Here is a 23459-nt window from a genome sequence, read left to right as displayed (position 1 = left end):
TGAATAGACCGTGAACATGATTCTGAGTTCTGTACATAGAACTTATCTATACTAACCAGCACTTACTTCTGCAGCTCCTAATCATCGGGTAGCATCCAAGTTAGATATCTCCTCCTACAGAGCCCATATTTCTCTTAAGATGCATTGGCTTGTGGGAGGAAGCACAGGAGTTTTGGTGACTCGTGCTCATTCATTCCCTCATTCATTCATTTATACACTGCCTTACTCTCTAGGTGAAGAAATGTTGTCTAAATGCCTCCTGTATGCTAAACATGGTTTCAAGGCTGCAATCAGAACAATGAGGGAGATTGCCTTGGCCTTACCCTCAAAGATCCCACAGTCTGGAAGGAAAACCACATCCATCATAACTGGCCACCAATATAATACGAGCCAGGAGAGGGGAAGGCTCTGGGCAGTGTAGAAGCCTAGGGAGGGAGGAACTCCCTTGTGGAGGACTGGGTGCATGCAAAAAGGTTTTCTCAAAGGAGCAGTGCCAGGGTTGAGTCCTGAAAGACCAGTATGCTCAGGCAGACACAGGAAGCTGGACGGATTTGTACCAGGAGGGAAATTCTTGTGTAAGGGAAAGAGAAACTTGAGGGAAGGAAAGCGCTTGGTGAAGAGAAGGAGATGATGTGAAAAGCAGACTTGAGCAGTAACCACAAGTAGCTGAAAGGAATTTATTAACTCGTAAGTGCCTCTAATTCCCAGTCTCTCACCCAGCACTAGCCTTTACAAGCTCTTTAAGGTGTGTGTGTGTGTGTGTGTGTGTGTGTGTGTGTGTGTGTGTGTGTGTGTAAGGTGGTGGCCAGACAAGTAGGTATGCTTTGAGTGAGCAGACTCCAACTGTCCTGCAACCACCCTTAGAGCCCTTGCATGCCTTGGGAGACAGACATAGTGTGCATGGGCCCAGTGTCCCCGGCAAATTCATAAATACATACATGTGCATGAAAATGGGGTATTAAGAGCACATGTTACAAAAGGCAGGAACCAGAATGAAGTAGGGAGTGGGTAGCTGGGTATAAAGACACCACTGAGGGGGATCAGGCACTGGGTGCACACTGCTCTTCAGATGAGCTTCATCAGAGCAGATCATTATCCAGCCTGGTCCCAGGACAGACCCCTGAAGAACAATTTAGCTGTCCCCACATTCCTTCTCAGACACAGGCAGGCTGAAGCTCCTGGAAGCCCAGCCCTCATGATCTGCACTATCCGCGGGTTGGCCATTGGCTACACTTAAAGGGGAGCTTCAAGATGTTGAGACCAAAACCCTATGCCTCAGCAAGGCCTTGAGGAGACTTCAGAGGGATATGAGAATAATGCATGTAAATGTGGAGATCTATACAACACTTCTAGCTCCTGGGGTCAAAGCAAGGCTGGAGAGGCGCCTATGGCCGCTCAGCAGCAGCTGGCTCGGGGGTGTTTATCCCATCAGATAGGTAATCGTCCTCGTGGTTCTGTTTCATCTTAATCTCCAGCACTGTGATGCGCTGCTTGAGCTTCTGCTGGGCTCCGGTGTACTCTGCCAGCAGGCGGCCAAAGCGAGTGTACAAGGTCTCCATGTTCGTCTCCAGCTGCTCCAGCTTCTCCTGCACGTCCACCTCCATGCTGGCTGCCACTTCATTCTCATCCAGGAGCCCCTCCTTCATCAGGATCTCCCGACCCCGCTCTTCTAAGACCTTCTTGGCATCTGGGTACTCAGTCACTGCTTCCATAAGGTCATCCTTGGACAAGCAGAAGAGATCTGAGTAGCCCAAGCTACGGATATTGGCTGTGCGCCGATTGCCCATTTTGCTGCCCTTAATGTTAAGGATACTGATCTCTCCAAAGCAACTCCCAGCTGAGAGCAAGGCATACTGAGTCACACCATCGTCAGCTACCACTGCCAACTTGCCCTCCTTGATGATGTACATCTCCTTGCCAATGTCCCCCTTACGGCAAATGTAATCTCCGGGGCTAAAGACCTGAGGTCGAAGCTTCAGTACCAGCTCTACCAGCAGGCCAGCCTCACAATCCTGGAAGATACGCACCTTCTTGAGAGTGGATAGGTGGACATTGATGGCTATCTCAGCCCTGAGCTTCGCTGGCAGGTTCTTGAGAACTTCCCGTTCATCTACTGTTTTCTTATTGGTCCACAGGTAATCAAACCACTTAATGACCTTGGCTTCCATCTCTTTGCTGACCTTGCGGAACTGCATGTAGTGTTTGACGGCATCGATCTTGGCCTGGAACTCTGCTCGTGTGGCATTCATGTTGGAGATCATGGAGCCCACGTTACCCACAATGGTGGCAAAGATGAGAACACCGATCAGGAAGTCAAAGATAACAAATAGGTACTCCTCATCCTTTACAGGTGGTGGTGTCTCCCCAATGGTGGTGAGGGTCAGTGTGGACCAGTAAAGACAATAGATGTACTCCCTAGCCAGGTAGCCATACTCTGGGTCAGTGATATTGGGGTAAACCCAGGTGTCAACCCCAAAGCCTATGGACTTGGAGATGGCATAGTAGATACAAGCATTCCAATGAATAATGACCAAGATGTAGAGTACCAGGTTGCTGATTCGGAAGATGTTGGGGTAGCTGGTGCGTGTCTCAGTGCGGTCAAAGAACTCAAACATGCGGGCGAAGTGCAACAGGCGGTTGAAGCGTACCTCAGGGCTGTGAATGCCCACAGCAAAATAGATGAGGTCGGTGGGTATGATGGAAGCCACATCTAGCTTGAACTGCAGGGTATGGATGTAGCTGTCTCGCAGTTTCTTGGGATCTTTGACCAGAAGTCCCTGCTCTAAGAAGCCTAACAGAGATACAAGGCAACATGTCACTTCTGCTCTCAGGCCTGTTCCTCCCTATAAGGTGACACTCAATAAGGAACACATTGCTCACTTAGCTTTTCTTTCCACAGAGGACTATAGACCACATAGCAGGGCTGGCCAGAAGGACTCCAATCCCACTGCCAGATCAAAACTTCCATAAACATGTGAAGCTATAGATTTAAAATGGATGAGACACCTCTCAGAGGCCCAGTCAGGAAATGGATTTCAACACCATGCCCCGTAAGTTTCCTCAAAACTTGGACTCGGTTCTTTGGGCTTAGGGGTCAGCTGTTTGTGTAGCCTAGGTGCTCCCTCACCTGTACGCAATCGGATGAAGAGGTCTGCAATGTAGACCATATCTGAGAAGTAGTCCAGCACCAGCCATACCACAAAATAGTTTCTCTGGAGGTCACTGAAGCAGGCTCTGTAACAGGACAGGGATACCTTCACTCCCAAAGTCAACTAAGGTCCCCCTGGTACCCCTGAGCTGTGTGCCTACTTGTGCAGGGAGGGTTTCAATGGCCACCAGGGCACAGCTGAATGGTTGAATCAGTCTGCTTGGTGCCAAGAAGATACTGACTAGTGACTTCTACCTGAACCTTTATCATTAAATATATATCACTGCACATGCATCAGTGTTGACCTTTGCTTGTCTTCCTAATGTCCTATACCTTAAGAGCCAGAAAGAGAGAATACATCTTAACCATCACTGCATGCCTCATGCCTATCCCAGAGACCCAGAATTCAAGTACTCGGTGCTGTGAGTTGAATAAATAAAGCATTAGAAGAACATCTGAGTGGCTTCTTTGTTATTTTCTTCCATCGATTCCCACTGAGCATCCAACATGGACTCCTGGCCCAGGTGAGTGGGGTTTAAGCTATAGGTGGTGAGAGTGAGACAAGAGAAAGTTTAGTGACTATAGGAGTTTTGTAAGGAAATCTTGCATGACTTGAACTAAGAGTGGGTAGAGCTTAAAGGAAGGGCCTGGGGAGGGGGACAGAGTAGGGGAGCTACCTGGTGATCAGCAACTGTACTAGTTCAAGGGCAGAATGGTCACATTTAGAACCTAACTCCAGCACACAAACTGGACCTCAGCCTTCAGTCACGCTAGACTGTCCAGAGATAGGGGCCTTGGACATGTTGTTCTTTCTGCCGAGAAGGCTCCCTCTGCTAACCTCACATATCTAACAGATTATTGTCACCTACTGGGATCTCAGCTAAGGCTGCATAGAGGCCTATTGTGATGGCTATTCCTCTAGCAATGTGCTACCATGTGGCCCGGGAATCCTCTTGGTCTTTTATTGTATGTGTACATTCGGTCTAGCCGAGAACCCTAGGAAAACAGTGATCACGCTTGTCCTGCTCACTCCACAGCCCACTCAACATGGAATATATGGCCTAGCACCCAGAAAGCATGTAGGCAAATCCTGGCTGAAGGAATGACAGAGATAGAGTGGAGTGCCATGTGGACTGCTAGCAGGATGAGAAGATGGACACATTCAGTGGATCTTGAAGATCGATCTTAAGGCTTGAACTTCATTGTGTGAACAATGGAGATCCATTGAATGGTTTTGGAAGAGACTAGTATAACCAAATTCCAGTTTCTACATAGCACATTAGTTGCAAGTACGGCAGATATACACTAAAGGGGTCAAGAGTACCACCAAGGCATAGAGGTGGGATACTCTAGCTTTCCCAGAGAGGATGATACCCTTACTGAGGATGGTATTGACATGCATGAAAATTCAAAGATTGCAGACCCCAGGAAGAGGACTGACATGAAGCCTTGATGGCATATTTAATAGTGGGGAGCACTGAGGTAGCAACATAGACAAAGGAGATTTTAGCAGTCAGAAATTTCAGAAGGAGCCTTACATTGGTGTGTCCTCTTTATACATAGTTGGGTCTGCTGTGATTTTAAACCCATTTCCTACAGATTGTGCTACTCTGACCATTGCCACCCAGGCCCCTCCATGCTCACCTAGCCACCAGCAGGCACCAGTTGTAAAGGACAGGCATGGCAATGACAAACAACCAGCGGTAGTACCAGTCCCCAGCTGGATCCAAGACGAACAGTTCAAATTTCTTCCTAAAGAGACAAATAGAGGCCACTGGGGTGATAGCACTCCAGGTCTCAGGACCCAGAGGTCCCCAAAACAGCAATGATTAAGAGGGCATGTGGGATGAAGGGTAAATTGTTTTACAGTTCCCTTTTTCAGTGATTCACAACTGACTGCCAGGCCTCTGACTCATTTTGACCATTGAAAGGTGCATTGCTTCCCCTGGGCTCTGAAAGGGTGTTGCCCAGAAGACATATCAAAGATAGGAGTTTCAGCAGGGATGGGCTTTGGGACCGGAGGAGGGTCATAGAGGCCCCAGGATGGTAATAGATCTTAGGCCCATTCCTGTATTCCCCTTGGGAAAAGGGAAACTCCAGGCTAGTGAGCTCCACGTACTTCTCTTTCTGCTCTCTGGCCTTCAGCCTCCAAATCGCTTTCCCAGATGCTGAATCCTATCTTGGCAAGAGTCCTTTCCCTCTAACTGTGCCTTTTACATGCCTGCCCACTGTGCTCTCTCCTATTCAGTCATCTAGGCCTTGTGCCCCATGTTCCCACAGTCTCTCCAAAAACCCACTTCCTTGGCCACAGTGGAGCTGGAATGGGCATGACTTCAAATAGCACTCTGTGACTACAGCCTCCCTGGTGATCACTTACTGACTGCTGAAGCTGGGGCTAAGCTTACATGCTCTTGGATGAGTCCCTACCCTGTCCACATTGACTCCATGAGAGGCAAGAGGATGTCTAGTAAGGGGGCAGCTATGATGTGAAAATCTACTCAAGGTTCCCATGGGAAGATCTCTGCTGTTAGAAGGGCCAAAGGGGAGGACAACAGAAATTGTTCAGAAGAAAAAGAAACAGTAGGTCACCTCTGCCTCGTTTTTATATAGTATGATAAAGCTAAGCACAGCCCTGGCCTGCCCCTGATAATAGTGCTAAAAGCCCCACTGAAGGTGTGGGGAGCCTTTGGAGCCCCAGAGACTAGAGAGCTGTACTTGGTGCCCTTTCCATCGCCGTCCTTGTCGCCTTTGCCTTCCCCCTGCTGTGTCGTCACGGTCTGGAGCTCAGGCCCACGGAAACGCTCTAGAAATGAATCAGGTCTTGGTTCCTTCTCACGGAAATTCTTGTTGGCCCAGTCTCTGATGACCCCCACCAGGCGGACGATCCTAGATGGTAGAAAGAAAGAGTGTGTGCCTGAGCAAAGACCAGCGCTGAAAGAGATGGAAAAGAAGAAGGAAAGCAGGAAATAGGCCAGGCTCTAATTTCCTATGTGCTAAGATCTGGAAAGAGGCCAAGCATTGTAGACCTGCATTAGGGTTCAGGAATGACCTGGAGTGCATCCTGTGGGGGAGGAAGTCCTTCAAATATTTCCTATGTAAACGTGACATTTCAGTTCACCGTGAAGAACAAACAGGAGATTTTGAAGGCAAGATAAAGATTGTGTTGTCAGCACAAAGGTTGCTCCAGACTTCCTGATTTCCCTATTAATCCTATGACTGTGTGATAGCAATTTTGGGACCCTATATGTGGGCTTCTGTGCTGTTAGGTCAAGTATGAAGGGATGCCTCATCTGCCTGCTCCCAGCCTCACAAGAGCCTTGAGTTGCTCAAGCTTCTAGAATCTTACAGAAAGACAGTGCAGCTGAGAGGAGGGCCCCAGTAGCCATTTGACAGGTCCCAAGAAGGAGTAGCAGCAGGTCACTGTGGGTGACTCACCTTCGGAAGCCACCCCTCCCCCTCCGTGGGGTATCCATCTCTGCCAGCCTTTGCAGTTCTGAGGAAGTATCATCATCAGCCGCAGACTGTGGCCTGCAGAGAAAGAAACAATGTTGAGCCAGCTTCTCCCAGTATGACTTGTCTTTTCTCTCGGGACATGTATAAAAGCCCCATAGTTCCTTTAGAGGATGCCCTAAAGCCAAATGTGGCTTGCTCTATAACAATAAGGTAGAGCTGAAAAGAGACAGCATAGACGCTGGGCTATCGATAAAATCATAGTCTGAGTCAATAGTGGAACTCGGTGATAGTTTGCTTTCTTGGTATGTTCAACACTCTGGGTTCCATCCTCAGCCTGGCAAAAGAGAGAAAGGGTAGGGGAGGTACTGGGAAAGAGGGAAAAAGTTAGAGGGCGGGGAAAGAAAGGAAGAAGAGAGGGAAGGAGGAGGGAAACAAAATCACTGCCTCCGTGGACTCACCTACTTCCTGTCCTGTGGTCATCTTTGCCATTGGCCTTGATAGCAGGGGGAGGATGGTGGTTGTGGTTATTAGCTGGTGAGCTCTTCACACCATTGGCTTTTTCAGTCATCCTCCATGTACATCCAGGGCTCTCACCTGCCAAGGAAACAACAAATAATGTTCCAGAAGACTGTGGTTCCCAAAGACAGCAGGAGGGCAACAAGTGAGCAGAGTGAGAACAGAACCAGGACCAGTGGCTTCAGTAGCTCATGTGTCAAAAGATTCACTAGGTTCAAGGAAACAAAACCACATTTTGCAGTTTTAGCACTCTTTACATTTTATTTTTTTATTAGTTTTATTTTGTGTGTATGACTGTATTGCCTGCATGTGTGTAAGTGCATCTGTGTAGTACAGTGCCCATGGAAGTCAGAAAAGGACATCAGACCCCCTGGAACTGGAGTTACAGACGGTTGTTAACCATCATGTGGATACTAGGAATCGAACCCCAGTCCTCTGCAACAGCAGCCAGGGCTCTTATCTGCTGAGCCATCTCTTTAGCTCCCTGTTGACATTTTAAATGGCATACCACAGTGATGGTTAATCCTACCATCTCATACTACCCCAGCTGTCAGTACATGGAGGGGTGGGGGTTTCTGAGATTTGCCACAATCTGGGAGAAATGAACAGTACACATATCCACAAAACAGACTGAGAAAGAGAAGTGAAGGAAAGAGCAATCCAGAAGTGAGAAAGGAGGTTGTGTACCACAATATCTCTTGCCACAGTTAGAACAGTTGGGGTCAGAGAGCCTGGAGTAGCTTCTCTGTTTGGATGTTGAGTCTGTATCACCTCTATAACTTCAGAGACCCTAGAAGCTTTAGCGATTCAAGGCTCTGGTGAGGAAAGCTGGGAGTGGGCATGGGAAGGCTTCCCTAAATACTTGACTGTGTCAATACTGGAGAAGTAGGAATAACCTTCACATCAGAGGGGCCTACGTATAGGGTCCCCAAATTGTCATCACACAGTTATAACATCAATAGGAAAATCAGCAAGCCTGGTGCAACCTTTGTTCTAGTCTGTCCTGACTTAAACCTCCATGTTGCCCTGAAGAACTTCCTGTTGTTAAGCAGGAAATCTGAGGACATCTGCCTCTAGAGGATGCACTTCAGGTCATGCCTGAACCCTCAACGATGACCTCTTTCTAGCTTCTTTCACTCATTCCTGCTTCTGAAGCTGTCACCATGGTGATAGCAGCCATGTCGAGCAGCCTCAGAGATGCTCTCCTGGTGCTCTCTGGGACTGTGGCATCAAGATGCTAATGAGGGCACCTGAGGGAAAGAAACCGGCAGCCGTAAGTGCGTGCTTAGACTCTGGAGGCAGCAGACCATGGAGACAGAAAGTTCCAGGTAATGCAAACAAAGACAGGGCCACTCACACTGATCAGTTTCAAGGCTTGTGATGTTCAAGGTCATGTTGATGATCAAGAGGGGCTGGCGTACATATTTACCCTTCTTATGCTTTTGTAATCAAGAACAATCCCTCCCTTGTGGCTCCCTGCAGCCTCTGACAGGAACAGGACCTCCCTCCCCTCTTGTCTGACTGTTGTGACATCGCCCAGCCACACATGTTCTTTTATCAGAACTGACCACTAAGGTTACTTGCTGGGGAACAAAGGGAAGCAGTTAACCATTGCTACAGCTAATCCACAGTTAACCAAGTGGTTCTTATGGGCACACTGTTGCAAGACACCTCATCTAGTCCCAAGGCTTCTGGTACGCGCTTTCACACCCATGTCTTCAGCCAGCTTCCTGCTGAACAATTCCCTTGAGGCACCTCAGACCCTCTAAACCCACAGCACTAATTCCACATTTGACACATTCATCTGCAAATTAGCATCTCCTCCGGTTTGTCCCTCTCCTAAAAGGGCCTTTCTTTCTGCCCAGTCATTCAAGTCAGAAATTTGGATGTCACTATAATGCTTTGCTTCCCTGATCCCATTCAAACAGCACGTTTCTTGTGTTAATTCCTCCCCATTCAAAGTTTCCACATCTATCCATTAGTTTTCTTCCACCAGGGTTCCCCTCTTCGCCACGGCCCCCAAAGCTTGTTACAATGGACTCTGAATGATTGGCACTCCCTGGGATCTGGCCTAGATGGAGTTTATGGATACTGTCGAGGTTTAGTTTGCACTAGTTAAACCTTTCACCTGAACAAGCCTCGTCTCTTCATGAAAGGCAAGAGGGCTGAAGGATAGGGGCAGAGTTCTGAGGAGCTGCAACTGTGACAGGTAGTCCAAGAGGCTGAAAATGGAGGGCATGGAAGAGCACAGACAAGGCTTGAGAAAACATGCAGACTTCCCAGGGAAGAGAGTAGCATCAAGGCCAATGCCCATTCTACTTCCTTATCAGGCCTCCTGGAGAGTCCTTGCCTGTGCCCCCGAAAATGAGGCAAAGAGCAGAAGCTGTGGAGAACAACAAGAGCAGCATCAAGGAGTTATAGTCCAAGAATAAGGAGTGAAAGATGAAGGACAAGAGATAGGGCATGCAGCTAACTCTGGCAGTTTGGCTGAGAAAGGGCAGAGATATAGTGGGAACAGAATAAAGATGCAGGCTGAAGAAGAATTCTCATTTTATGTTGCCATTGTTGTTCTTTTCTATCAAGAGACAACAAAGCAATCTTAGCTGTTCCGAGAAGTGATTCAGGAGAAAATTCGTTTTTGTGCTTGAGACCAATTCCACTAGAAGTAGAGCCCCTGGAAGGTAGATGTGATGGGTGGGCTTAGAAACCAGAAGAAAAGAGAGATTTTTCAAGGACATGGGGAGGTGCTACTGAGGAACAGACCATAAAGAAAGAAAGCACTAGGGATGTTAAATGGGAATAGGGATACAGGGATAATAACAATAGGGATCGTGAGAGGTGGTTGACAGGGTGGATTCACTTCTGCAGAACTCCAGCACTGAAAGTGAAATGGGAGGGAGTTCCACTTTTGGAAGTGCCAGGTCACAAGCTGTACAAAATTTGGCCGAGGCCAAGTTTTCAGTGGCTGCTGTGGGAGTTCCAACAACTGTGAGAGCTGAACCAAGCTTGGCAAGAAAGACAGCACGCCATAGAGTTGCCACAGAGAAGAGAGAGGGACTCTTAGGTGAAGAGTGGGATCCTCAAGGGGAGTATCTTCCAAACCCAGACAGAGTAAGACATGTTAATGCCATTCTTCCACTTACTTGACTCCAAAACCTTTGTTTTCTTACCTCCCTTTCACACTTGTCCCATTCTAGCTATACAAAGCATGTACACATCAATATCTCACTATATCCATTTTGACTTTATTAGCCCAAGCAATCAACTCTTCTCAGTGCGTGGAATTGTAGATGATCAATAAATAGACTTTGGATGGATAGTTAATGAATTGTTCCTGCACTTTTTCTATGCCACAACTCTCTGTTTCTCTCTATCTCTGTTTACTCTCTCACTCTCTCTCCTTTCATTATTTCCCTCATGCCCCTGATCACCAATTATGTTATTTTATTTATTTTTATTTTATGTGTATGAATGTTAAACCAGCATATGTGTAAGTGTACTGTGCTCTGCAGTGCCCTCAGAGGACCAAAGAGGGCATTGGATCTGGAACCGGAGTTATAGGCAGTTGTTAGCCACCATGTGGGTGCTAGGATTTGAACCCCGGTTTTTTGCAAGAACTCATTCTTCCAGCCCCCAGTTACATTATATTAAAAAACATACAATAGTTCTCTTGAGTAAATTGGAGTAACAGGGACTGAATATACCACCAAGAAGACAATACCCATAGTTAGAAAACAAAGATGTGATGATTTTAAGCACTAGGCAGCAAAAACAGTAATCCTTAGGAGGCAGGAAACAAATGAAGTGGGCCTTGGAATCACCCCTCATTCTCCCTGTGGTCTTACAGCAGAGCCTAATGGATTCCTTGAATTAGGAAGACTGCAGAGAGTTTAAGGAGACCAAAGCTTCTGGAAGCCTGAAAATGGACCCACTTAGTGCTTGTCCATATATATCAATGAGGAAAGAATTATTTTAAATTTAACATTACAAGTCTCAGTTCTCACATGGGGCCTGATGTCACCAAAGAGACTAGGAAACCTAATGAGGCATAGAGTATTGGGTAGAGTATTTAGAAGGGCTTCACGTCAACAGTGAGGAATAATTACTTCCTAGACTGAGCAATGTTTTAGTCCTACTGAAAAATCTGAAAATACCAAATACATTAAATTCTTTCCAAGCAACTTGAATGCAGCCCAGAAAACAAAGTCCAAGAATGTGATTAGAAATACCAAAATATCCTGCATTCAGTAGGTAAAAAAAATCATGTGTAGTATCCACTTAAAAATTATAGGATATACAAAAAATGAAGAGTAATATATCAATTGAAATAAGCCTAGAATTAATACAGATGTAGAATTAGCAAACAAAGCATTAAAAGCTACTACAACTATATTTTAAGTACACAAAATTTAAGTTTTGATGTGAAACATATGCAAAACATACTTAGGTCTAATTCTTAAAGACTAAAAGCTATAGTGTGTGAAATGAGATATGCTACAATGGTGTCTCAACATACATGGGCCCCACTGAGGGTACCAAAATCTGTTAATGCTCAAGTGCTTTTCAGGGAAGGTATAGCACCATATTTGCATACAAACCATCCATGTTCTCTCATATTCTTTACAGTGTCTCTAGATAGCTTATAATGTCTAATAAAAGGCCGATGCTCTGAGAATCTGAGAAAAGAGCTCAGAGCTCAGTGACACTTAAGTGCGTGCATGTGCGAACACACACACACACACACACACACACACACACACACGCGCGCGCGCGTGCGCGCACGTGCACACACACTGTCCCTCCGCGTTACCAACATGAAAAGAAGTACACCAAGTAAATAATAATAATGAAGTTGCCCAAATTCATTGATAATGGCAAAAAATGTAAAGAGAAGCCATGAAATAAGGCACATTATACACTGTGTGACCGACGTAAGGATGGCATCACATGTCCAGTAAGGAGGCCAAGGCAAACTTCTCTGGTAAGCTTCATACTTCCCTTCCAACTTCCAATCAGACATTTCCCTTCCAACTTCCAATCAGACATTTCTCTTCCCTTCCAACTTTCAATCAGACATTTCTCTCTGATTGCCTGTAGAAAGCCATAGCTCACCTCTCCCCAAGTCACACTGGATACGTCACACTTTAATAGGCAGACGTTTTAAAAATATTTTATTTATTATTAGTTTTTAATGTGTATTAGTGTATTGCCTGCATGTACATAAGTGCACTCCTGTCATGCAGTGTTACAGAGGTCAGAAAAGGGCCTCATATCCCCTGAAACTGGAGTTACAGATGGTTGCTAGCTGCCATGTGGATGCTGGGAACTGAACCGTGGTCCTCTGCAAGAAAAACCAGCACTCTCCAACCCCAATAGGCAGACATTTATGAGTGAACAGGACTTAAAATATTCAACTGTTGGCCTTCAGCGTGATTAGCAAGCAACCTTTTTTCCTAAAGGGCATGCTTAGTCTCTTCTTCTCTCACCACAATTTTCTGCCAAGTTTCCCAGGCCCAGCAGGAAAGGTATGTACAGTCCACGGTAGCCTTCTAAGTAGGACTCTCCCGTTCTAAAGTATGTACTGCCCGAGGACAGACACACTACGGCTGCCTCCTGGAAAATGGGCATACTTACTGGTGAAAGGAGAGGGAAAGTCAAGGATGGAGTGAGGGAAGGAGATAGGGAAAGAGGGAGGCATAAAGACTACAACTGATTGAGGTTCTGTGGACTCCCAGAATACGGAACTCAGAGATTGAAAATGCTGATCCTGAACCAGGGGTTAGGGGAGACTAGAAGTGGTGGGCCTTTTGGAGGAGCTCATAATAACCCTCTAGGTAAGAAAATATCCTAGCTTCTTATATAATCCAGTTCACCTCAACTTCAGGTTCAAGTTAATACCAGATCTAGCCAAAGATTTTCCACAAAGTTTGTGATCTTTACCAGGACTGGCAGCCTAAAGGGGCAGACTCCAAGTCTTAGCTAGAAATCAGTCCCCAGTCATTGTGGTGGAAATGGCTTGAGCAGTGGATGATAAATGGTGCCAAGTTCAAGGTCATTTACACTTTGAGTGGTAGGGCAGTAGAGCAGACAGACACAGAAGTAGGGAGGCGGGCTGGCAGGTAGAAAGCAACACAGAGAGCCAATGGAAGCAACTGACCTCCCCTCAGGCAGCTAGAACGTGGTGATCCAGGGTCAAGGCCATACTAACTGAGCTTTTACCTTGTGGTAAGCCACTGTCTTAAATCAATTTATATAATCCCCATGACAACCTGAAAAGTCTGATACTGTTATTCTGCCCATTGCAAAGTCACAGCTAGGTAACCTGACTCAAACTGCGCTCAGCCACAGGGCTATAGCTTGGAAAACAGAAGGAGCCAGGGAGTTCCTCATGAGTACCAAGGGAGGGGCTAAGGTCACAAGTGTAGCAGAAGCGGCAGGCCCTTGGGGGTGAGTTTTGAGGGTGGAGCTGAAGCTACCGGGACCTAGGAGGGACAGTTGTACAGGGCCCAGCTGTGAGAAGGAGAGCTGTAAGAGCTGAGGGCAGGAGGAGGGAAGTGATTGGCATGCCTAGGCTGGCCCTCTCAGCGTGAGCAAGGAGCCTTGATGCTGAGCCTCCTTGGTTTTCATCAGCTGCCTTGAGATCAGGCTCCCGACAGTCCCTTCATGAAACCGACACTTGACAGCTCTGTGTATAGTGAATGAAACCCAACACAGTATTTGCCTAAGAGTCCTAGTGGACCAGTCTGGTTGCAACTGGAACCTCAAGTGTGGATTCTTTGGTATCACAAACTTGTGCCTGGTCTGTTTCTGCCAAGAGATACTTCATTCCTTTTAGTAAAAGATGAGAGATGTATGACCCATGTCCAAAGGGAAGGCCATGCTAGAAGATCACTCAGGACGTACTGGATCCCAACTGGAATTTATTATTAAACCCTCTTGTCCTCAGTTAACTCCACATTTCCAGGCACTCATAGTCTATCCTGGGAACAAACAATGGACCCTTGGACTCATATATCCCAAACTGATATGACCCTGTACTTCTGAGCCCAAGCTCCTATCTTATCTATCCAGTGTCTTAGCTTGAGAAAGGCTCATTGTTCATGACATTTTCTCAGTCCACAAACTTAGACATTGTCCTTGATACCTTCCACTGAGCTTTCAAATCTTGATGGTTCTGCTTCTGAAGTCACTCCCCAAATACCGTGTTCCCCATCCATGCTGACTCCTGCTGCCCTGGGGTTTGTCTGCACCCTGTCACACAGCCTTTGGCTCATTGTGCCTCTACCTTCGCCACCACCAGGATGAGTTCACAGGTACACACCTGGGCCCGACTGTCACTCCCACTTTCAAAGCCACAGATAAAAAGACTCCACCCTTAAAAGAAGCTTTCTAGGAGCAGGGACTTTTCTGTTTTGTTTAGCCATATATTTCCAAAACCTAGTCCAGTGATGAGCACATAATAGGAACTTGCTCCATATATTTGACAAGTGAATGGATGAATGGATGAATGGATTAATGATTAACTGAATTCCTTGAACTTGCTTTATCCTCTCCCAACTCCATACTTTGTTTCCTGTTTCCTTTCCTTCACATTATGGATTTAGTACATCCTAATGGTGACTTCTGACTTACTTGCTTTTGCTCTACCATGGTTGAGCCTCAACTTGAAGCATACCTATATGGTTTGAAAGCACCCAGTTTCCCTTCCTTGAAGGAAGCAACCACTAACAAGTAGAATTATATGATGTTGGAAGGGATCCAGCTTTGGAGAAGGAGGGGTCCAGGGTCCTGACCACTGACAAGAAGTTTATAGAGGAAGCTATTCTAACACTAGCCGAGTCCTAGAGCTTCAGTCTGAAATGGATAGGCAGTACACGTGGACTCGGGTAGAAAGCCAAAAACTTATGCTGAACGTGCTGCAGCATTGACAGTCTGCCCCTGCCCCAGGCCTGCTGCCTGACTCCAGAATCTTCCCTCAATACAATAAATGATCTGAGGACTTTGGGACAGATGTGCATCTTCCCTCAAGCCCAAGATCTGAAGGCTTGGGGCAGATGTGCATTGGTCCGACTGACAGAAAGTCTGGGTCCCAAGTCTGAACAGCTGGGGTGGGTGCTGTCTTCCAAAGATCTCCTGGGCAGGCCAGGGTAGAGCTCCAAGAACCAAAACCAAGGCTGAAATCCCAGCAAAGTTACTGGGAGAAGCACCATGTAACCCCTCCCCTTACCTGCACTGCTCCTCTTACACGGAACTACAGTGCTCCAAGAGGCACATTCCTCATGCTCTGAGACTTGGAGGCCCAGCAATGCTGTGGACCAGGCAGGCAGAGGAGGCAGTTACAGTGGGAAGGTCCACAGGCTCCCCACTCTCCTGTAAAACCATTAATAGTCAAATCTTCTGTCACCCTCCTGCTACTTTCCTGTTAGAAAACAAAGGTCCAGGTGCCTCGGGGAAAGCCTAGTATGGTGCTCCCTGCCACCGCACTCCTAGACACCCCCCCCAAGATTTCATTTGGCTGCTTTTATAGGGGACAAAATTTTCCCCACTTAGACATTTCTCTGTGCCCCCTTGGCAGTCATACACAGGAGGGGCCCTGTCAATCATGACTTTATGGTATACAGGTTTATTCACCTAGTATGGTGCTCCCTGCCACCGCACTCCTAGACACCCCCCCCCCAAGATTTCATTTGGCTGCTTTGATAGGGGACAAAATTTTCCCCACTTAGACATTTCTCTCTGCCCCCTTGGCAGTCATACACAGGAGGGCCCCTGTCAATCATGACTTTATGGTCTACAGGTTTATTCACATAAGACACAGCCCTGGCTTCCATGAAAGCCACCTACGTACGGTTACAGGAAAAGTGCCAGTCCCCTTACTCACCACTCAGATGGCTTCAGAGGCACAGAGTCCAGTGGCCACAATCAACATTTGTTGGTCCGTCCACACCAAGTCCAATCAAAGACAAGCTCTTGAGAGCTCATGAGAACTAAAGCTTGCAAGAGGTTTCCTGTTTCTTCTGTTGCAAGCCAGAGGGGGATCTCTGAGACCCCCAACAAGTAACCACAGCTTCCCAATCAGAGAGCTGCCCCACCCTGCCTGATGTCAGCCCAGAAAGTCAACAGAGGCACAGTGGAGTTCATGCCCACAGCTAAGTGAGCTTGAATGCCTGGCTCAGGGTACCACCTACCCACTGCAGCTTTCTTCAGGATGGGTGCTGTACACCCTAGACTGTCGGCAGGATACTGGGCTGCCTGTCTATGGAAGCACCTTCTCTAACCAGATCCAGGAGCTAGCCCCTCCCACGCTCCCCGAGGGACTCTCCCTTGCACAGAGCAGGTATACAGCTTTGTGTCTGAAGATTAAAGTTTGCCAGCTCATGGCTACCAAAGCCACTGCCTTGAGGTGCCAGCATAATTCCAGTCAGCCTACCTGATTGAAAGCCTAGTCAGGGAGAAATATGGAAGAAAGAAGAGAAGCCCAGGGGGCCAGCTAGAGGGTGAAAATCCCCTGGACCCAGCCTTTCAGAAGACCTGGAGTTAGGGAAGTGAAGTAAGAGCCCTGGGGCAGTAAGTCTTTGGCTCCTTTCAAGAGTCCAAGTTTCCAGGCTGTTTTGGTGCGCCAGAGGCCTGCCAGGAACCTTCATGGCCCCCTTCCCACAGCCCATTGTCTTATGCTCTCCTCCCCGTAGCTGCTAAGAGACCAATCTGAAGCAAAAGACCTGGAATATTTAGTTTCAGCTTTTGCCTGGAACGGTGCGGGCTGGGAGCTAGCCTGGCAGCGAAGGACCAGCCAGAGGCTTCCATTTTCCTCACTTGCACAGGTGGCTTGGAAGACAAGCCCCTCCCTTGGGGGTGGGGGTGACCATTTGAGGCCTAACCTGACATCCTGGGCTCAAAGCCTGGGGCATGTACAGCATGGAACAGCATGGAGAGTTTGCAGGGACACGCACCAAGCCATATATGGGAGCTACCTGTGTGGAGAGGCTTGGCATGGGGAACTAGGGGCTGTGGTAGCTAATGTCCTTTCTCAGGAGAATGTATTCATGTATGACATGCACAGTTAAATATTTTTAAAATGCAGTGTGGATGGCATGTAGTAAGGTGTACCACAGAAAGCCCTGGTCAGAATTAACTTTCGATGATGGAGAAAGTTTTTCTCTAGAAACTACTCCTTAAAGGCCAAGTATGTGACAGCAGCCAGAATGACTCTCTGTAAACCCTGATCAAAGGCTCCCCACCAGCCCTTCCTTGCTGGACATCAGCGATGCAGCAGGCAATGGAAGACACAGCCTACTCCACCACCCTGCAAGCTACTGAGGCTGTCAAGTGATGATTGTGTGCCTCTGATCTCAGGCCTAGTCATTGTAAGGGAAATTTCACTGGTGAGTGAGTGATCGACAGCATGCCGCAAACGAATCCCCTCCGCTATCACCAGGTGTGAATGAGTTCCTCCTCTAATCCATGCACACGGGACACATTGCTTCTCCAAGGGCAAGTTCATAGCTTTTGTGAACAGGGATTGGACTCATGATGGAGCATCTGGACAGAAGAGGGAATATAATCAGGGGACAAATGTTCCAGGTAGATCATAGCTTAAGGGACAAACAGCAGTGTCATCCTGCCTTTTAGCATCCTGCCCTGGTAATACAATCCCTATGGCCCTTAAAGGACACCTACAAGTAGCTCAATGCTGGTCTCTCAGGCTGCCAAAGAAGCCAGCAAGGGCAGCTCTGGATGCAGCTCCCCTCAGGAGGTCTGTGATGCCTCCTGGATGGGACAGGCAGGTGGAAGAACACAGCAAGGAACTGACCCCTGGTCCTGTCAGGAGCCAGCCAAGCAAGCACCCTGCAGGGAAGGTAAAGAGGTAGTCAGGGCCCAAACAAGGACTCCATCTGAGCTCACCTAGCTCAGGAGGTGCTCCTCCAGAGGGGCCACCAGGCTGTTTGTTTGTAAGGCAGCTAAATTGCTCCCAGGAGTGAGCCTTTGTTTCACAACATATTTTCAATGAGACTTTTTCTGCAAACATGTCTTGTCTGTGCAGGCACACGCACACTCTGGTCTCAAAGGGCAGACTTGGCCCAGCCTGGTTACAGCCTTCTCTTCCTTAGAGTTTCCCCGTGGGGCCCAGTTGGGACAGGAAAAAAAGAGGCATCTTTAGCCTCTTGCTATCTAGCTTGTAGCCCTCCCTCTCCTCTTGGTTTGTCGGGTGTGGTGGCATCAAAGGCAGTGGGAGCATTGGGCTGATGACAGCAAGTGCCACATGCTGCTTTGTGTGAACCAGCAAGTCTACCTGTTTCCTTTAATGCTCTCCCGAATTTAGGGTCCTTCTCCGTCCTGAGGCTGCAGAGTGGAGGGAAATTCTGTCAAAATTTCTCAACCCTGCTTCTATTCCTCAGGTGAGTCCTGGGCTTCCAGGTCCCATTTAGAGAGATGAGTAATGCTCTTGACCCTCCTGACAGCATGCACTTATGACTGAGCACAGTTTTTGGTCTCCAAACTGTTTCCTCTGGCACCTCAATACCCGTCTGCTCTGGGACCAGAGAGAACCTGCTTAATATCTCTTAAGCTAGTGTATTTCTCTCACCTTCCAGCAAGGTGAGACTGCACAGCCATATGTCTGGGATCCCACTGGACTGACAGCAGGCCCTATATCCTCATCTCTGAAGCACTGCAGTCCCCAGAGTATTAGGAGTAGGGAGCCTCTTGCATGGGCCCAGTGAGAACCAGAGAGAGTTGACAGGGCAGATGGCAAAACAGAATCCAGGACCCAAGTCTCTCCTCTCTATCTCTTCATGAGCTCTCTCTCTTTCTCTTTCTCTCCTCTCTCTTCTGCCTTCTTTCTCACTCTCCCTTTCTCTCTCTGCTCTCTTGCTCTCTTCTCTCTCCCTTCTCTGTCTCTCTCTCACTTCTCTCTCTGCCTCTCCTTCCCTTCTCTCTTACTCTCTCTCCATCCCTCTCTCACGTTCTTGCTCTCTGATCCCTCTTTCATTCCTCATCCTCTACCCTCTATTATGTTCACTTCATATCTCATGCACACTATCCTACCTTTAGAGATGGAAAAGTCTTGACAAATTTCAGGTCCTGGAAAAGATCCACTTAACCCCAAATCCAGTGTAAAAGTTCTGGGTCCTTTCCCCCAGAGAGATTTTGTTTGTGACTTCTGCATCACTGTGACCCAACCCCTAACAAGGGATGAATCTGTTTGTTACATCAGAGTCCCCATGCCCTAACCATCTCTGGAACCACCTTCACATACACACACACACACACACACACACACACACACACGCGCGCGCGCGCGGAGCTAGACTCTACTCATCTAGATGTTTCTTAATCCACTCCAGTTGACATTCGGCATTAAGATGTGCATTGAAAATTTGGTCCCAAAGAAAGGGGACAGTAGCTCTTTTACAAAGCTCTGGCACCAGGCATCCCTTCCCTTGTGGCTGGGCTGTCTAAGATACGATTGTGACACCATAGGCACAGGGGGCTGGACTATAACCTCCAGAACTCTGTCAGAGCCTTATCACCAGACATTCTGTAGGAAGCAGACCACTGTCTAGCACAGGACTTGGGAGAATGTAACCCAGATCCAACCCTTTCCTTGTCTTGTAGGAAACCCCAGGGACATCGTTCCCCTCTCAGGAACTCAATTTCCTCCTAGTCAAATGTGAAGATTTCTGGTCCTTCCCATGACGTTTCCTCTGACTGACTCCCCATACCACTTGGCATGGCCCTTGAGCAATCATTGATATGAGTCCAAAGGGAAGGACTATGTGAAGCTGTGCCTGGGCTGGAGACAGTGAGGGTAGGGACCCCAGAGTAATGGCTGCAGCCAAGTCCCAGCCACAGTGCCTGGGACCAGGGAGCTGTCCCCCAGTTCAATCTGCAACTCAGCCAAAAATGAGTCTTAGATGCGAGAACGTCTGACGCCAGGTTTTGTTGCAATTATAGCTTTTATTGAGCATGCTCTCTAAACAAAGCCTTGAGCGGTGTGGAAGCCAAACCCTGCCCACAGAGAATGACAGAGAAGGGCAGACAGATGAAGTGCCTATGCTGGTGGTGTTGTGACGACTGGTGCCATCCTCATCCGTCCAAAGGAGTGACAGCTCATCCAGGCATAAGGCCTGACCAGAATTGTGAAAGGCTCTGGAAGGACAATGGGCAAGGGCAGCCCTAGAAGCAAAGGTAAGAGCACAAGGGGAACAGTTCCAGCGGGCCTGTGAAGACTATGAAACTTCACTGGTGAATCCATAGCCACAGGCTGGCTACGAAGACCAACAGCAGCACAGCGAAGAGTGCAGCCTCCTTATGGTGGTGCCAGGCAGTACTCTGTTCCTCAAGGGCACGCAGCCGCACAGTGATCACTTGCATCTGTGCAGGGATCAAAAATAGGACTGGTGAGCAGGGACTTTTCATGGGAAGGCCAAAGCACAAGGGCATGGGGCCAGCTGGGGGTAAGGGAGACCCTGTCTCAAAAAAACCAAAAAAAAAAAAAAAACCAGAAACAATCTTTGCTACCTTTATCCCCTCCACTTCCACCTCATTTTTCCCAATTTCTTTCCAACATCTCCAGCATAGAGGGAAAGTCGAAGGTGGGCATCGACATGCAGTACCCAAGCCATGAGACTTGAGAAGAGAGGGGAGCCTGACGTCACTTCACACGCTACAGGATAAGATTATAATAAAGGCTATGCTAATTAAAGGGACAGATCTTATTCACAGGTGTCAAGGTCCCCCACTTCAAGGTACAGTGATGCTGCTGCCACCAGCACAGCACATGCTCACCTCCCTTCTCATGATTTCCATCTCCAGTCCATTGAGCTCTTCCAGGCCAATCTCTGCCATTATATCTGCTTCCAGGCTGCTCAGGGAGAAGATACAGGGTCAGGGATGCTAGTGGCCTCAAGCAGGGCAAGGGAAAGCTGGTAATCCTGGAGGCTTTTCAGATGATGACCCCAGTCCTTACATCGTGTGGTAAGAGGTCCAAGAATCTTCCAAAGTATATAAAGGTCCCAAATGGCCTGAAGGCAATAGCACCCAATACTCAAAACACCTAACACTGCCTTTTGGCCAGGCTACTCACCAATCCCTCTGCCCCTGCCGCAGAGAGGGGCAATACAATCCAGCTCTTACCATTTGTATGGGATCCTCCCCTCCTGAAGATGGGCATCCCTGTGGCTTTGCTCTCTTGGCATCCTGGGCATCTGTAGCTGATGCCCCTATAGGAAAGAAGAAAGTGCCATTCGAAGCAACCTCCTCAGCCCCAGCAAAGCACTTGCCCAGACTATGCCAGATTGAACAGTGCACCCCATGGGAGTCCTGTGATGCTGAATCCTCTGCCTACTCGTAGCCCACCCATAACATGCCCCTTGGTAGCTCCCTGGCCTTGCATGTTGTGGCAAAGGAAGAACAATGCCAGGCTTCCCTGTCTTCTGGCAGAACTCTTATATGTAGAATGACTTGAAGGGCCAAGCTGCCTACAGGAGATGAATGTAAACCCCCAAATCGATTTCAAGTTATATAAAAGAAAGTATCATTTCACACTGTAGTTTTCTGAAGTATTGGTTACAGTCATTCCTTGGTATCCTTGGGGGATTGTTTCCAGGATACCCCTTCCTTGTGGTTACCCAAAGTTGCAAATTCTCAAGTCCCTTAAAATGCCATAGTACTTGCATATAGGAGATGCACATCCTCCAGTATAATTTAAATCATCTCTATATTACATATACTCTCTGATAAAATGTAAATGCTACGTAATTAGTTATTATATTGTATTATGTAGAGAATAATGACAAAGAAAAGGTTTGCACATGTTTCTCTACTGATATAGTTTTCTATGGTTGATTGAGTCAACAGATGCAAAACCTAGGAATACAGAGGACCAATTATATATGTACTCCCAAGCAACATGTCCGTTGGGCATGCTGGATTCCCAGCATTGAATTCCCAGCATACCACAGGATAGTCCTGACCTTCCATGGGACTTCCCTTATCCCATTTGCCTTCTTGACATACAGGAGCTTCTTCCTCCCAACAATCAACTTCTAACCTGGTTTCATCTACCATGGGCAGAGAGGAGCCCCTAAAGACAGTATGGGATTGGGGATTTAGCTCAGTGGTAGAGCACTTGCCTAGCAAGTGCAGGGCCCTGGGTTTGATCCTCAGCTCCGGGGGGGGGGGGAAGACAGTACTTCCCACAGCAACCTAACCACTATGTCAAGGATCCAACAGAGTACCTCTTTCTTAGGCCAGGGGCCAGTCACATTCCAAAGTGGTCCAAATCCAGCAGGCTTTGTTTCCATCCTTGAATGCCTCCGGGCCCCTCCAAGTTGATGAGGTTCAGGCTCCATCATTTCTAGAGAGAACAGGGAATGCCAGGAGTGACGTTAGTAGTTGTCCCAAGATTTCTTGGTTAGCAGAGATAGCAGAAAGAACTTTCTTTTCTTTCTTTTTTTTTTTTTAGGACTCTCTGAAAACCGATTCACTTCTGATCCCAAGCCTGTTTATTCATCTGTTCAACAATTCAGTATTTGCAGAAGACTAAGCTAGGGCCTAGGATGCTTTAGAAAGTGAGCAGTCACAGGGACAAAATCGCAAACATCAATCAGCTCTGTATTAGGGAGATTGGGAAGTACAAAACAGAAAATAATCCATCAGTGTAAATTCAGATAAATAAATGTTCTGTGCATGATTAAAACAGCCTAATATTGGGGGAAGGGCTGCTTTCTAGAAAAGTAGAAGTCAACACTGAGAGTCCTAAAAGACACAAATAGCTTAACCATGAGAAAAGAAGTGAAAGAGCCTTCCAGAGCAAGTAAACTGCAAGCACAAAAGCTGCCGGATACTGTAGAAAATCACGGGTGGACCCACTTGATAGACTATAGACAGGGGACATTTTAGGGGATTCTCACCTTGCATCAACAGTTGCTCTTGGCTTTGCTTGAGGCTTCCAGTCCCCAGATCGTCAAGAATGGTCATTTCTATCTCTTCTTTGACATCAGAGGATCGTCCTGCCATCACTACTACAGAGAAGACGCTAGGAAGACCGTCTCTTCCAGGGGTTGAAATACAGGCGATAGACCAGCAGAAGAGGGTGGAGCCAGACCACCCTCTGCACTAAAGGCCTTGGACTGGCAACTTGTGTTCCTGCCGTATCTCGTGGGCCAGTGAGTGGCCTTCTGTTCTGTTACTGTGTACGCAAATTAAGAAAAGAGATAGGACTCCCAGCCATGTTGCCTATGAGAACTTCCCTGATTCACCATCCCTTGATTTTGCTACTTAGTGGTAGGTAGGGCCCACCTTCCACCATTTCTATAAAGATGAAAGGACTAGCATAGCG

At 47.5% G+C, this 23459-nt stretch overlaps 2 protein-coding genes across 2 annotated transcripts; both read right to left on the bottom strand.

The window, feature by feature from the left end:
* Positions 1-1111: 1111 nt before the first annotated feature.
* Cnga2 (cyclic nucleotide gated channel subunit alpha 2) lies at positions 1112-7183 on the bottom strand. The gene is made up of 6 exons (XM_008829495.1): positions 7060-7183; positions 6584-6676; positions 5864-6034; positions 4793-4900; positions 3128-3234; positions 1112-2791 (listed from the first exon to the last, which is right to left on the bottom strand). Exons 1-6 carry the CDS (start codon positions 7167-7169, stop codon positions 1386-1388), a joined length of 1995 nt encoding a protein of 664 aa, XP_008827717.1. The 5' UTR covers positions 7170-7183; the 3' UTR covers positions 1112-1385.
* A 13173-nt stretch (positions 7184-20356) lies between these two features.
* LOC103731237 (fetal and adult testis-expressed transcript protein homolog) lies at positions 20357-23137 on the bottom strand. Its single transcript, XM_008829610.1, has 3 exons — positions 23032-23137; positions 22357-22475; positions 20357-20491 (listed from the first exon to the last, which is right to left on the bottom strand). Exons 1-3 carry the CDS (start codon positions 23135-23137, stop codon positions 20357-20359), a joined length of 360 nt encoding a protein of 119 aa, XP_008827832.1.
* Positions 23138-23459: the final 322 nt, after the last annotated feature.

Source organism: Nannospalax galili, unplaced genomic scaffold, assembly GCF_000622305.1.
Source record: "Nannospalax galili isolate Female #2095 unplaced genomic scaffold, S.galili_v1.0 scaffold513, whole genome shotgun sequence".
NCBI lineage: Eukaryota > Metazoa > Chordata > Mammalia > Rodentia > Spalacidae > Nannospalax > Nannospalax galili.
This window is presented reverse-complemented; position numbering and strand designations above follow the sequence as displayed.

Coding starts and splice junctions, on each gene's coding strand:
- Cnga2 (XM_008829495.1), bottom strand. CDS start 7,169: ATGACTGAAAAAGCCAATGGTGTGAAGAGCTCACCAGCTAATAACCAC. Junction 6,035..6,583: donor GGGAGGGGTGGCTTCCGAAG/GTGAGTCACCCA, acceptor TCTACCATCTAG/GATCGTCCGCCTGGTGGGGG. Junction 4,901..5,863: donor GGCGATGGAAAGGGCACCAA/GTACAGCTCTCT, acceptor TTGTCTCTTTAG/GAAGAAATTTGAACTGTTCG.
- LOC103731237 (XM_008829610.1), bottom strand. CDS start 23,137: ATGGCAGGACGATCCTCTGATGTCAAAGAAGAGATAGAAATGACCATT. Junction 22,476..23,031: donor AGAGCAACTGTTGATGCAAG/GTGAGAATCCCC, acceptor TGTTCTCTCTAG/AAATGATGGAGCCTGAACCT. Junction 20,492..22,356: donor GCCCCTGGCCTAAGAAAGAG/GTACTCTGTTGG, acceptor ATCCCTGCACAG/ATGCAAGTGATCACTGTGCG.